This window comes from Triticum dicoccoides, chromosome 5A, assembly GCF_002162155.2.
Source record: "Triticum dicoccoides isolate Atlit2015 ecotype Zavitan chromosome 5A, WEW_v2.0, whole genome shotgun sequence".
In the NCBI taxonomy this organism is placed as follows: domain Eukaryota; kingdom Viridiplantae; phylum Streptophyta; class Magnoliopsida; order Poales; family Poaceae; genus Triticum; species Triticum dicoccoides.
Window position 1 is genome coordinate 524,456,388 of NC_041388.1, and position 14,517 is coordinate 524,470,904.

Here is a 14,517-nt window from a genome sequence, read left to right on the forward strand (position 1 = left end):
CTTGATCAGCTTGAAGCTGCGGTTGCTTTTTCTTAAGGCTATTTGCCGTGGCTATAAGCCGGCGCTTGAAGCGCTCTTGCTCGATGGGATCCTCAGGCACGAAAAATTCGTCATCGTCGAGGCTTGCCTCGTCTTCGGAGGGAGGCATGTAATTATCATCCTCCGCCACTCCATCTGCCGCTCTCTCGGGAGGGCTGGCTTCTCCATCCTCCTGCTCTAAATCTTACTGGAGGGGATTGTTGTCATCTTCAACACTATCCGGAGTGCTATTATCTCCTATGCCGGTATCACCGATTTTGCTTTGGCGAGACTTAGAGCGGCGCCGCTGACGTTGGCGCTTGGGTTGCTTGTTGGAGGGGTCATCCTCCGCTATCCCGTCACCATTGCCTTCTTTGGGTGTGTCCACCATGTATATATCATATGATGAGGTGGTTGTCCAGTGCCCTGCGGGCAGTGGTTCCTGTTCGTCTCCCGCATCGTTGTCCATACCGTCGATGTCTTCGGAGTCAAAGTCGAGCATGTCGGTGAAATCATCGACAGTGTCTACTAAGTGGGTGGTGGGTGGGCGGCGAATTTCTTCGTCATCAGCATCCCAATCCTGCCGGACATAGTTCAGCCAGGACTCTTCTGACAAGGACAGAGACCTTAATGAGTTCAGTATGTCATCGAAGGGCGAGTGCTAAAAGATATCCGCAGAGGTTAACTCCATGATCGGCGCCCAGTTGGATTTGATAGGCACGGGCGCATGCGGTTTGGAGTCCGTGGCCGGGGAAGAATCTGGCGGTTCAGCGTCGCGGCTCCCGTGAAGGGTAAGGTCGATACTCGGCTCGATCGCCGTTGAGAATGCGGCCTCCGTGGCCGGGTCTATCCACCCATCCATGGATGGCGCAATTGGCTCCAAATTAAGGGTCGGAGCGGTTGCCGGTGCGGTCTCCTGAACATTGTCCGATGGTACAGCTAAATCCTGCTCATTGTGACCGTGCGGTGCACTCGGCAGGGGCTCGAATCCATTGAAGATCAAGTCTCCGTAGATATCGGCCGTGTAGTTTAAGCTTCCAAACCTGACCTGGTGGCCAGGGGCGTAACTCTCGATCTGCTCCAGATGGCCAAGCGAGTTGGCCCGTAGTGCGAAGCCGCCGAATACAAAGATCTGTCCGGGGAGAAAAGTCTCACCCTGGACTGCATCGCTATTGATGATCGAAGGAGCCATCAAGCCTAACGATGACGACATAGAGGAACTCTCAATTAAAGCACCAATGTCGGTGTCAAAACCGGCGGATCTCGGGTAGGGGGTCCCGAACTGTGCATCTAAGGCGGATGGTAACAGGAGGCAGGGGACACGATATTTACCCAGGTTCGGGCCCTCTTGATGGAGGTAAAACCCTACGTCCTGCTTGATTGTTCTTGATGATATGAGTAGTACAAGAGTTGATCTACCACGAGATCGAAGAGGCTAAACCCTAGAAGCTAGCCTATGGTATGATTGTTATTGTCCTACGGACTAAAACCCTCCGGTTTATGTAGACACCGGAGGGGGCTAGGGTTACACAGAGTCGGTTACAAGGAAGGAGATCTACATATCCGTATTGCCAAGCTTGCCTTCCACACCAAGGAGAGTCCCATCCGGACACGGGACGAAGTCTTCATTCTTGTATCTTCATAGTCCAACAGTCCGGCCAAAGCATATAATCCGGCTATCCGGATACCCCCTAATCCAGGACTCCCTCAGTGACGAAAAACAAAAGAGGTCTCAGGTTTAGACTGAAAAGGAAGAGCTAGTTATGCATGATGTCCCAGGTTTAAAGAAAAGATCAAGTCCACAATTTTAACAAGAGATATATAGTCATTCCAATTGAACAAAGGCTGGCCAGTAGCATTATGAGTTTTTAAGTGGAGATGTAGCAGACAATCAAATGAATATATTGTGGGGACGATGAATAGAATTGGGCAATCATCGATGGAGAGCGTCTAATGCTCCAAATCAAACAAACGGATATGTTTAGCCAACCAAGAAGGAAACACTAACAAAACAGTGGCAATTTGAGGTGGTGAGCTAGATGAGGTACAAACTGAGATGACATTCAATCATTCAGTAGCAGAACAAGCTTACTAGCTAGCTAGTACACTAGAATGTGACTATCCAACATGCACACACGGATGATGCAGGGACATATATGAACATTTCCTGTAAGGGGGACATCAAGACCTTGTTTTGGAAGGACTAAAGAGCACTTGAACGAGTTCTGGTCATCAGATGCTTCTTCACCATCAGGATCATTTGTTGCAGCTACTCATCCTCCTACTCCATCTACAAGGATAAGAGCAAGTTAGTTCTTTGCATGGCATTCACTTAATAAAACTGCATGTGTATTCATCTACATTACTTCTTTAGTATAGTACAGTACAAAGGATGGATGGGTTTGAGGTCAAATGTTTGCTTGCACGTTTACTACTCATATACTTAGGCACATGGAAAATCAACTACAAGCAGGAACATGATGAACTACTCATATACTTAGGCACATTGAAAATCAACTACAAGCAGGAACACGATGCGCTAGAACAAGCTAGTAAGACACTGGCAGTAGAGCAACCATAATATGAAGCAAACAGAGGAATCACAAGGTAATTCTACTAATTTCATTGAAACAATAGTGACAATTTTAGGCAGTGTGCTAGATGAGGTACAAACTGAGATGCCACTCATTCATTCTGTAGCAAAGCAAGCTTATTAGCTAGTTAGTACATGACCAATCATCACTAGACAAGTCATGGCTTCAGCTGGTAAAGCCCCCCAAAAGGGAAAGAGAAAAAAGCAGATCACTCCGCCCACCTTCATCATCACAGGAACGACAAGCAGTTTTATACTCCGCCCACCTTCATCATCAGAGGAACGACATGCAGTTTTAGATCATAAAACTAATGTTCCAACTTAGCGCTCCATCAGAGAATCAACTAAATTTGCTGGAGCGGGAGCGGCGAACGGACCTCCACACTTGAGGCCATTCTGAAGCCTCACTTCAAACTGCAGGACAACTGCCCCATCCTTCAAAGTAACAGGGCTGTCAAGCTCTTTGACTATGGCATATTTCCTGGCTGGCTCACTAACAAGGAGACCATAGTCTTCATGGCCATCACTCTTCTCACGCTTCCATACACCTACATAACAGATTTATATCAAAACTTGATACAAGAAGTGTTGTGCAAAAACTATTGGTGGAACAACAGATTTTGACAAGAAATGGAGTCAGACAGATAACTAGCTACCTGGGAAACAATGGAGATAAACAAATAACAACAGCCCTTCGTTTTAACACAGAAATCCTACCTTCGGTACGGAAATAACAGGGCGCAAACATCAATGAACAATATGGCAAAAGTTAGAAATTACATGATTTTACAGTTAGCATCTACTAATATCTATACTTTGTTCCATCAGTATTATCAAAACACCGATCAAGAATCAAGTATATTAAGGAAGTTAAGAGCTTGGCGCTGCATTTTGCTTCTATCATTTGTAGCAACAATTTGTTCTGACTGATGAGTTAGGAACTTGCCAGTGCAGATTGCCTACACAGTGAGGAACATGATAGCCCTGAGGAATTTGATACTCAAAATTCCGACCGTTGCTGTGCTATGCGCCAGCTATCCCAAAATATCTACTTGAAGGGCATTTATATCTTATCATGTCAGGCTGCTTCCTAGGCTATAAATAGCCGCCCCCTACAACCACTAGCTGGTTGGATGCTCCGAGAGAAACTGACACTTGTCATTTGAGAGCATCCCATCCTCTGAGGACTTTGAGTGAAAATCATCAAGTGAGGAAAACCCAAACCCAATCAAGTACAAACCCAAAGTGATTGAGCATCACTGAAGAGATTGATCCTGCATGGATCCGACAATTGTTACCTTTGAAGAATGTGCTTCTTCCAGACAGTTAGGCGTCATGGTCTAGAGCATCCAAGAGGAATTGTGGATCACCGAGTGACCAAGTTTGTGAAGGTTCAGAAGTCACCTGAAGTCTTACCACGAGTGATTGGGCGAGGTTTGTGTGACCTTAGCTCAAGGAGAATACGGTGATGACTGTGTGTCCGGGACTATTTGTCCTCAGGTTTAAATACCTAGCCGCTCCAACCAGATGTACAACTGAGACAGCAGTTGGACCTGGTCTACCAAATCATTGTCTTCACCAAGCTCACTGGTTCTATTTCCTCAACTCCTTCATTTCCTCATAACTGTGTTGAGTGCTTGCTCGTATCTGTGTTTGAAGACTTTGACTGAAGACTTTCTCAATTTCCTCAGTTCAATTTCTTTAGTCTCTTTGTCTTCATCCTGTGTTATCTTGTGTTTACGCTTTTTGTACTCTGTGCTTGTCTTCATTTCATCATGATGACTATGCTTGCGTTCTGTTATGTTTACTTTTGAGTACTTATTCCGCTACTAGTAGTTCTTCGCTAAGGAATTTCCTCACCTGCAAATTCCTCAGTGAAGAATTCATAAAAATTGCCTATTCACCCCCCTCTAGTCGATATAACACACTTTAAATTGGTATCAGAGCAAGGTACTCCCTTGTTCTGTGTGATTTTTGTTTAACCGCCTGGAGTTTTAATTATGTCGACCACATGAATGAAGACTGGGTCATGCCCCATCTTTGACGGTCAGGAGTATCCCAAGTGAAAGGCCATGATGAAGAAGCGCCTCATGGCGATGTACAGCGAGCTGTGGACCGTCACTGAGATTGGTATGACCGATATGTGTAAGATGGCGGAAGCTAATGACATTCGCAAGTACACTCTTCTCAACCTCACGGCGAAGGACATCATCTGCTCCTGTCTGTCTCAAAATCAGTTCAGGAATATCAGGCATCTCGATCATGTGAAGCTTATCTGGGACCATCTCTCTGAGGTCTATGAAGGTCATCGAACCTGTCATGATCCTTGGTTTGAGGACTTCAAGGAATCTCTCAAAGCGATGACATTCGAACCAGGATCATCATCTTCTGCATCATGCCTTATGGCAAAAGATGCTAAGGTAACTGAATGCTATATATCTGAATCTAGTGATGATTAATCTGGTGATGAATTTGGACCCAGCTATGTCAAACTTGCTTCCCTTGGCACTAAACAACAAAAAGCTTTGGAAAAAATTCAATACATGCTAAATAAGAATGATGATATGTTGGGTGAAGAAATGGATCATTTCAAAGCTTTGGCTGAGAGTCTTCAGTGGCCTCAGTCTAAGTTTGACACCCTTCAAGGTCATCATAACACTCTCTTATCTGATCATGAGAAGATTTCATATGAATTTCTTTAAAGAAAGCAAGATCTTGAAAAGCTAAGAGTGAGTTATGAAGATCTTCAGAAGGAGCATGATTCATTACTTGCTCAACAAATCAGCGCTTCTCAAGAAGAATTTGTCCCTCCAAGCTTGAAGTGCATTGAACATGAATCTGCTAATTCTTCACCTGAATGTTCAAATGTTGCTAATGTTTCAAATTCTTCACCTGCCTCTGCTATCACTAATTCCTCATCTGAGGACACTGCTAGTATCACTGACGATGCAGGGCTGAAGGAATTGTACATGACAGCCATGTACAAAAGCCTCAAAGGGCATCAGACTCTTTGTGATGTGGTTAAAAAGCAGATCCTCAACAGGAACCCTAGGAAAGAGGGTATTGCCTTTGAGAGGAAACTCAATGCTGATGGTACATATTGGAAGCCTGAGCAGTACCCCAAATCCTCATGGGTTGTTGCAAAGCGACCTCCAGTTGATCCATCCAACTTATCTGGCTTTGCATGTGAATCTCCTCATTCGATGATGAGTCATTTGACTCCAACTATAAACTGTTCAAAAATCAGAATGGTGAAGTATTTGCTAGATATGTTGGCACTAACTGCAGGAACGGTCCTCCTATGAAGAAAATATGGGTTCCTAAAAAGTGCCTTGAAAGTCTTCAGGTGAATATCCTCAGGACACCACCTGTGAAGAATAGGAACCCTAGATCAAATTCTTCATATGGACCAAATTCCTCAAAAGGATCAAAGTCCTCATATTAATATCATCGTGCTAACTACTTTGTTTCGCAGGGAAGAGCCAAGGGCTATGAATATGAGCAGTATTCCTCTAATCATTATGTTCATAAGTCCTTGAAGAATTTCTCTGCTTATTCATATGCTTATCCTAACTCCTCTTATGTGAAACGAAATGGACTAGCTTCTATGCCACCTTTCTCGTATGGAGCTCGCAGAGTGATGAACTCTTTGCCACCCCTTCAGATGTTGGTGGTGAAGAAAAATAACTAATCTCTTCTGCAGGGTCAGGTCTCCAGACGTACGTAATCGTCTGAAGAATTTGCTGGAGACCTGAGTGTGCGTGAAAGGACGCGGGCTAATCGTGAAGAAATGAACTTTCATTTCTCACGTCCTCATACTGCTTTATATGTTCTATTGCTTGATGAAATTTATCTCATGAATTGATGTCATATTCTTCACTGATGAAGTATATGAGTTCGTAAGTTGCACTAATTCATCTGCAGGATGATCAACCCAAAGCCACTGAGTGGGTCCTCGATAGTGGATGTACAAATCACATGACTGGTGACAAGGATCTATTGATGGATGCTCCCTTATCACCATCGCATCTAAAGCATATCATCTTCGCTGACAAAGGCAAAAGTCAGGTATTGGATCTAGGTAAGGTTGCGATCACAAAGGATCGACACATGGACAAAGTCATGCTTGTCGAGTCCTTAGGATACCACCTCATGTCTATCTCAATGCTTTGCGATCTTGATTTGGTTGTTGTCTTTGGCAAGTACCGTTGTGTTGTGGTTATGGAAGCTGACAATTTCAAATTCTTGAAGGCTTTAGGAGAGGAGACCTGTATATTGTTGATTTCTCTACAAGACCGCAACCATCCTTGTGCCTACTTGCAAAAGCTTCAGAAGGCTGGCTCTGGCATTGAAAATGTAAAATTCCTCAAGGATCACTTATGCGGAGCCTGTGAAGCTGGGAAGATGACAAAGGCTAAGCATCCAACGAAGACTATCATGACCACCACTCGTCCATTTGAATTGCTTCACATGGATCTCTTTGGTCCTAACCATTATTCTGAAGTCTCAAATGATGCATCGCAATATGGCTTTGTTATTGTTGATGATTACTCTCGATACACATGGGTACACATTGTTACTTACAAACATGAAGTGCAGGAAGTCTTCAAACGATTTTCCTCGAGGGCTTCAACCAACTTCGGTGTGAAGATCAAGCACATCAGAAGTAACAATGGAACTGAGTTCAAGAATTCTGGTCTTGATGTCTATCTTGATGAACTTGGTATTACTCATGAGTTATCTTCTCATTATACTCCTTAGCAGAATGGCGTCATGGAGCACAAGAACAGGACTCTTGCTGAGATGGCTCGCTATGCTTGATGAATACAAAACTCCTTGTCGTTTCTAGATTGAGGCAATTGATACTGCGTGCCACATCATCAACAGAGTATATCTTCACAAATTCTTCAGGAAGACTGCCTATGAACTCCTCACTGATAAGACACCCAATGTAAGTTATTTCAAAGTCTTCGGTGCTAAATGTTGGATTAGAGATCCTCATCACAACTCGAAATTTGCACCGAAAGCACATGAAGGTTTCATGCTTGGTTATGGAAAGGACTCGCACACCAAAAGAGTTTTCAACAGCTTTCTTCACAAGGTTGTTGAAACTGTAGATGTCCGGTTCGATGAAACTAATGGCTCGCAAACAGAGCACCTACCTTCTGTGATAGATGAACCAGCACCTGAGGAAACTATCAAGTTCAAGGCTACTGAGGATGTCATTCCTACCAAAGAATCTGCTGAAGAATTCATTCCAGAACATGAAGAACGTCGAGCTAATGCACCTGAAGAAAATACTGAAGAACATGGTGCTGAAGAAAATGCTGATCAAAATCCTCAACGACAACTAGCTCATCCTCGCGTTGCAAAAGAAGTGCAAATTGAAAAGATCATCGGTGACATTAAAGCACCAGGTCCTCTCACACGCTCAAAAGCTTCACATTTATCTAACTTTTGTGGGCACTATGCTTTTGTGTCTATCACAGTGCCCACTAAGGTAGATGAAACATTTCTGGAGGCTGAGTGGATTCAGGCCATGCAAGAAGAATTACATCAGTTCGAGCTCAACAACGTCTGGGAACTGGTCAAACGTCCATATCCTCGCAAGCACAATATCATTGGCCCAAAGTGGATCTATCGCAACAAGCAAGACGAAAATAGCCTTGTGGTAAGGAATAAGGCATGGCTTGTAGCTCAAGGCTACACACAGGTTGAAGGAATTGATTTCGATGAAACTTTTGCACCTGTTGCTAGACTTGAGGCTATTCACATATTACTTGCTTATGATAACCATCATGATATCACTCTATATCAAATGGATGAGAAAAGTGCATTCCTCGATGGTAAGTTTGAGGAAGAAGTGTATGTTTCTCAACCCCCAGGTTTTGAAGATCCAAAGCATCCTGACAAAGTCTTCAGACTCAATAAGGCCCTCTATGGCCTCAATCAGGCCCGTCGGGCGTGGTATGATACTTTGAAGGAATTCCTCATGAAGAAAGGCTTCAAACCCGGTTCACTCGACCCTACTCTTTTCACTAAATCTTATGATGGTGAATTGTTTGTGTGCAAAATATATGTTGATGATATTATCTTTGGCTATACTGACCAATGTTATAGTGATGAATTTGCCTATATGATGAGTGAAGAATATCAAATGTCTATGATGGGAGAATTGGAATTCTTCTTAGGTCTTCAAATTCGTCAACAACGCAATGGCATATTCATATCTCAGGAGAAATACCTCAAGGATGTACTGAGGAAATTCGCCATGCAAGATTGCAAAGGCGTCAAAATCCCTATGCCCACAAATGGCCATCTATGCACTGATGAAAATGGTATTGACTTCGATCAAAAGGTATACCGCTCCTTGGTTGGTTCCTTATTGTACTTATGTGCATCTAGTCCAGATATAATGCTTAGTGTTTGCATGTGTGCCCGATTTCAAGCTACAGCGAAGGAATCACACCATAAGGTTGTGAAACATATTCTTCGATATCTAGCTCACGCACCAACACTTGGATTATGGTACCCCAAGGGCTCGGCTTTTGATCTCATTGGATATTCTGACTCTGACTATGCTGGTGATCGTGTGGACCGCAAGTCAACAATTGGTACATGTCATTTCCTCGGACGATCTTTGGTCTGTTGGTCCTCGAAGAAACAAAATTGCGTATCACTATCTACTGCTCAAGCTAAGTACATTGCCCCTGGTTCTTGCTGTGCTCAATTGCTATGGATGAAACAAACTCTCAAGGACTACGGTGTCAACGTGAAGAATGTGCCTCTCTTCTGTGACAATGAGAGTTCCATCAAGATTGCTCAGAACCCAGTTCATCACTCGAAGACAAAGCACATTCAGATTCGTCATCATTTTCTTCATGATCATGTGTTGAAGGGCGACATTTCTATTGATCATGTGAAGATTCAAGAACAGCTAGCCGATATCTTCATAAAGCCCTTGGATGAGAAGAGATTTAGCAAGTTGCGGTGTGTGCTAAATATCTTATAATCTTCGAATGTTCTATGAAAAGGACACTTATCCTAACACTTATGCAAAATTGATGACTTAGATGTGCAACACATGAAGAAAACGTTTTTCTTCAACCAATGAAGAATAACACTCTAAGTGTGAAGAAATTAAGGAAGAATTTGATTCTCGGAACCCTACGACAACTATACGCGGTGTCTGAAATCATCATTCTTATACGGTGGGTCACGCCACCACCCCAAAGTTGAAAATCTTCAATTTGAGTTTTTCCTCAGTTTTGAAATTCCCTAGTTGTTCAAATTCTTTAACTTTGCATTGTCTTCACTGTTTCCGTCGTTTTTCTTCACGGGATCAGAATAATATTCTGATTACAACCTGACCTGCCTCGCTAGTAGTACGTTGAACTTCCCTGTGAAGTAGGTTGAACTTCCGCCAACATTGCCCAAATGGGGCTTGCGATATACCGTTGGAAAGCTATGGACACCAATATCATGACCCAACTTAAATTTTTGGCAAAATATAAGCGGTTTAAGAGCAGTTTTGAAAACCGTTTTTTCTTCGCACAGAAAACGTGAATCATATTTTCGATCGCATTTCTAAACCGTTTATCGGAATGAGGCATATAATATGGCGTTGGAAAGCTGCTGCAAAACCGCTCCTTCCACATGTTTAAATTTTTTCTCTAATTCCCTATGGTTAAAGAGTAATTTGAAAAAAATGTAAAATTTCATAAACCGAACAGCTGAGTTCGTTTTTTTGATATCATTTCTAAACGGATAATCCAATGGAGGCATATGATACGGCGTTGGAAAGCTTTTGAAAATGCGCTAATTTTTCATCTTGAAAGTTTCTTTCTAATTTTGAATGGTTTAACAGTAATTTAGAAAATGGTCCAAGTCCTACGGAGTTCGTATTTTTGAGCTAATTTTTTAACCTTGCGTCTGAATGCAAATGGTATGGCATTGGAAAGCTTGAACAAATGCGAAACTTTTTGGTATGTTTTGTTTCTCCCAGTTCTTTACGGTTTTAAGTCAGTTTCGAAAATGGCGAAAAGATATTTTTGCCATAATTTCTACAAACTTTATCGGAATGGGGCAAATAATATACCACTGAAAAGCTACGGAAAATGCGAAACTTTTTCATGTTGATGGTTTTCTCTGATTCCTAGCCGTTTTCAAGTAATTTCGGAAACGGCGGGATCATGCGTTCTGCCTTTATCGCGAAACAGATTGTTCGAAAATGCACCGTGTGAAGAACCTGAACTTTTCAGCGCGTGTACCTGAACTTCACTCTGTTTTTCACGTGATTTTTTTGCTCATAGGTCTCCATCCACTGCTCATAACTCTCCATCCACTCACCGGAATTGAGCAAGTGATATACCAGTGGAAAGCTGCTGTAAGCACATAACTTTCCCGTATTGATCATTTTTTCATACTCGTGATGATTTTAAAAGTTTTTCATCTGAAATTCATTTAGCATAGTAGTTGAACTTCATGCTGTTTTCGCGTTGAACTTATGTGACGTATTTTCGTTTGTAATTTTCTCATCCATTCGTTACTGTTACACAAATGCTACTCCTTTTGTACAAACCCCTCTCACAATATTTTTTTTTACTTTCTCCGACCGAGGACTTGAAACTTACACAAATGATGTTCCTATAGTTTTGAGGTAAATTAGAAAATGACAAGATCATGATTTCTGCACTGCGTGAAGTAGTTGAACTTTTGGGGCATGTCTGTTTGAAATTCACTCTATTTTTGACGTGTTGTTTTTTTGCACTGCATGAAGTAGTTGAACTTCTTTGGCATGTCTGTTTGAACTTTACTATGTTTCACTTTATTGTATTTTTCTTATATGAAATACACACAATGTAGTACGTGAACTTCCAGTTGTTATCACTTTGAACTTCTCTCTGGTTTGAGAGAATTATTTTAGAACACAAAAAACAACATATTTTATGTATTTTTGGACATCTAAATACACGGTGAACCTCTCTCACAAGAATTTTTTGAACTTTCCCTAGCGGAGCACTTAAACTACTAGCAATCATTTTTTCGTTTATGAGTTCTTTTTAAAAGTTGAAAAAATGGCGTTGTTTTTTTATTTTTTGAACAGGTAAATCCTAGGTTATAATAAACTCTGAACTTCTTTGTTATTTCAATTTGAACTTCACCTTTTTATATTTTGAGTAAAGGATTGTATTCGATTTTTATATGGAAAAATCGAACATGGAAATACAAGGTGATCCTCTCTTGCAAGAAATTTTGAACTTCCTGGACATAGCACTTGAACTTCTTTCAAAAAACCTTTTAAGCTTTTATTTTTCTATACTTTTATTGTCACCTGAAATGCATTCCTTGCAATAGTTGAACTTCTCGTTGTGTTCACCTTGAACTTCTGACACGTATTTTTGTTCAACCACTCTCAAAAGAATTTTTGAACTTTCTCGCGCCGACCACTTGAACTTCTAGCAACAAAACTTTTAGCCTTTGCTTTTTTATAATTTTTCCATACAAAAGCACACCATGCGGTACGTGCACGTCTGACACTTATCAATCTGAACTTCTCTCGGTTACGGGAAAACCTTAGTTCTTCATATACATTGAACTACTCCATTTTTTATAAATATTTTGAACTGGTTTTTTTTTAATTTGAACTTCTTGGTCTTGTAATAAACGTTGAACTTCTTCATTATTTAAATTTGAACCTCTAGGTTTTTTGTAGAAACAAGGCAAATATATTTTCTTTATAAATTTTGAGCTGTTCTATTTTTTTAAATCAGCCTTCTTCGGTTATTCTTTATTTACGAGGAAAATTCTAATAAATATAAATATGGAACCACTTCGTTATTTAAATTTGAACTTCTAGTTATTTTTTTTGAACTTCTAGGGGTCTTGCTAGAAATGGAGACATATGTTTTATACTTAAAAAATTGAACTGCTACATTATTTCAATTTGACATTCTGCGTTTTATTTTTAAAAATAGAACAAATCATTTTGGTAAACATTAAACCATTTTGTTATTTTAATTTAATTTCTTGGTTCTTTTAGTTTGAGCTTCTAGTTTTTTTAAAGCAGGGAAAATCTGTTTTTAAACTTTTTTAGTTGTTCCTTTATTTTAATTTGAATGTCTTTGTTTTATTCTTTAGTAACGAGAAAAAATCTAACTTTTTAAAAACTTCGAACTTCTCTGTTATTTTAATTTGACCTTCCAGGTTTCTTATCACAGAACTTCTGAATGGGGTGGGCTTATTCTTTAGGCCATTGTATTAGTTTTGTTTTTTTGGTTAACATTCCGTTAACAATGTTATAACTTGTATTTTTTAGAGATGAAAAAACCCTATGATAGACCTACTCGGAGGACACATACGTCCCGCAGACACACATGGGGGCACCCACACGAATAGCACACATTCAAGATGCACACACCCAAGACTCATGCTCCACCGAAGGGTGGCATGAACTTATTTGGATCTTCTAGTTCAACTTCAAGGTTTTTCTTACTAGGGTTTAATCAAATTTGAACTTCTGTATTAATTTAACTAGGACTTCACATTTTTTATTTTATAGCAAAGAGTTGTTTGATTTTTAAATAAACATCAAATTTGAATGTGTTTTCAATTTGAACTTTATGGTTGATTCTTTAATAACAATGAACATCTGAGTTTTTAAAAACGATAAAATCCTAGGGGAAAATCCTAATTTTCTAATAAGCGTCAAACCTTTCAATTTTTTATATTCGAACTTCTATGTTTTTAGAAATCTACAATTCCATATTTGATAAACTATTTTTAACTATTCTATTATTTAAAATTTGACCTTCTTGGGGTTATCTAAAAGCAATATGTTATTATGCTAAAAAATTAAAGGCTCTATTATTTTAATTTGAACTTTTTGGTTATCTGTTTTTAATAACGGGAAAATTCATGGCGATCTTTTTTACACACCGATAATATTTTCATCGAACTCTCCAATGTTATCAAATTTGAACTTCCAGAGTTCAAAATTTCTAGGTGACCCTTGTTTTCTTCTTTTTTGTATATAAACAACGAAACATTGAAACGCTTGTTTATTTTAATTTGGACTTCTTTTTTTGTGTCTAAAGCAAGAGAATGTGAAAGGAAAGTTCGTGCAAATATCTTCTAATACAAATGCCCCTAGTAAATATGCACGACCATGTTTGCAGGTTTTTTGAGTGAAAAATGCCCCCACTCGAACACCCCATGTATGGATTTCTTTTTTTTTCATTCGAACTTCACTATCAACGTTTCTTCTTGTTCCATATTTTTTAAGTTCTTTTGACCTTCTTTGACTTTCACACATGAACTTACATGAAAAAATAAAAAAAATTATTCAATCGTCCTATGTTTTAACTAATTTAAAGTTGTTTTTGAAACTAATTTTGTCAGTATATTGAATTGTTTTGTTTTCCTGGTTACCATAGTACTTTGAAACATATGTGACTAAACTAGTGCTGGAGGTGTGTTTCTTATTGTCAATGCGTTGTTCCTTTTTAGTTAATTTTGGAATACTTATATATTTTGTACTGCAACAATTCGTTTTGTTACTGAATTGCCATGAAATTGTAAGTTTTCCATCGAATATGTCAAGTGTAATGGTGAGAGGATTATAGTACATCAAGATAATATACTGACAAGATCATAGGGACCGGCCATCAGTGCTTCCCTGGGAATTAAAGAATGAATTACCAGCATGTACATTTAAAGGTTGACATTTGGAAGAAACGAACATGCAAGAACGCATCACTGAAACAAATTGTTTTTTGAACGAAACACTGAAACAAGTTAGCCTGCTAGTTTTTTCTGAACTTTTTCCTCCACTGTTTCCACTGTAGAGCATTACTAGGGGTCTAGAATAAGCTATTCTACACTCACGCTTAGAATAGCGTTATAAT

At 40.0% G+C, this 14,517-nt stretch overlaps 1 protein-coding gene across 1 annotated transcript; it reads right to left on the reverse strand.

The window, feature by feature from the left end:
• Positions 1–2,932: 2,932 nt before the first annotated feature.
• LOC119298682 (calnexin homolog) lies at positions 2,933–3,436 on the reverse strand. The gene is made up of 2 exons (XM_037575980.1): positions 3,427–3,436; positions 2,933–3,159 (listed from the first exon to the last, which is right to left on the reverse strand). Exons 1-2 carry the CDS (start codon positions 3,434–3,436, stop codon positions 2,933–2,935), a joined length of 237 nt encoding a protein of 78 aa, XP_037431877.1.
• Positions 3,437–14,517: the final 11,081 nt, after the last annotated feature.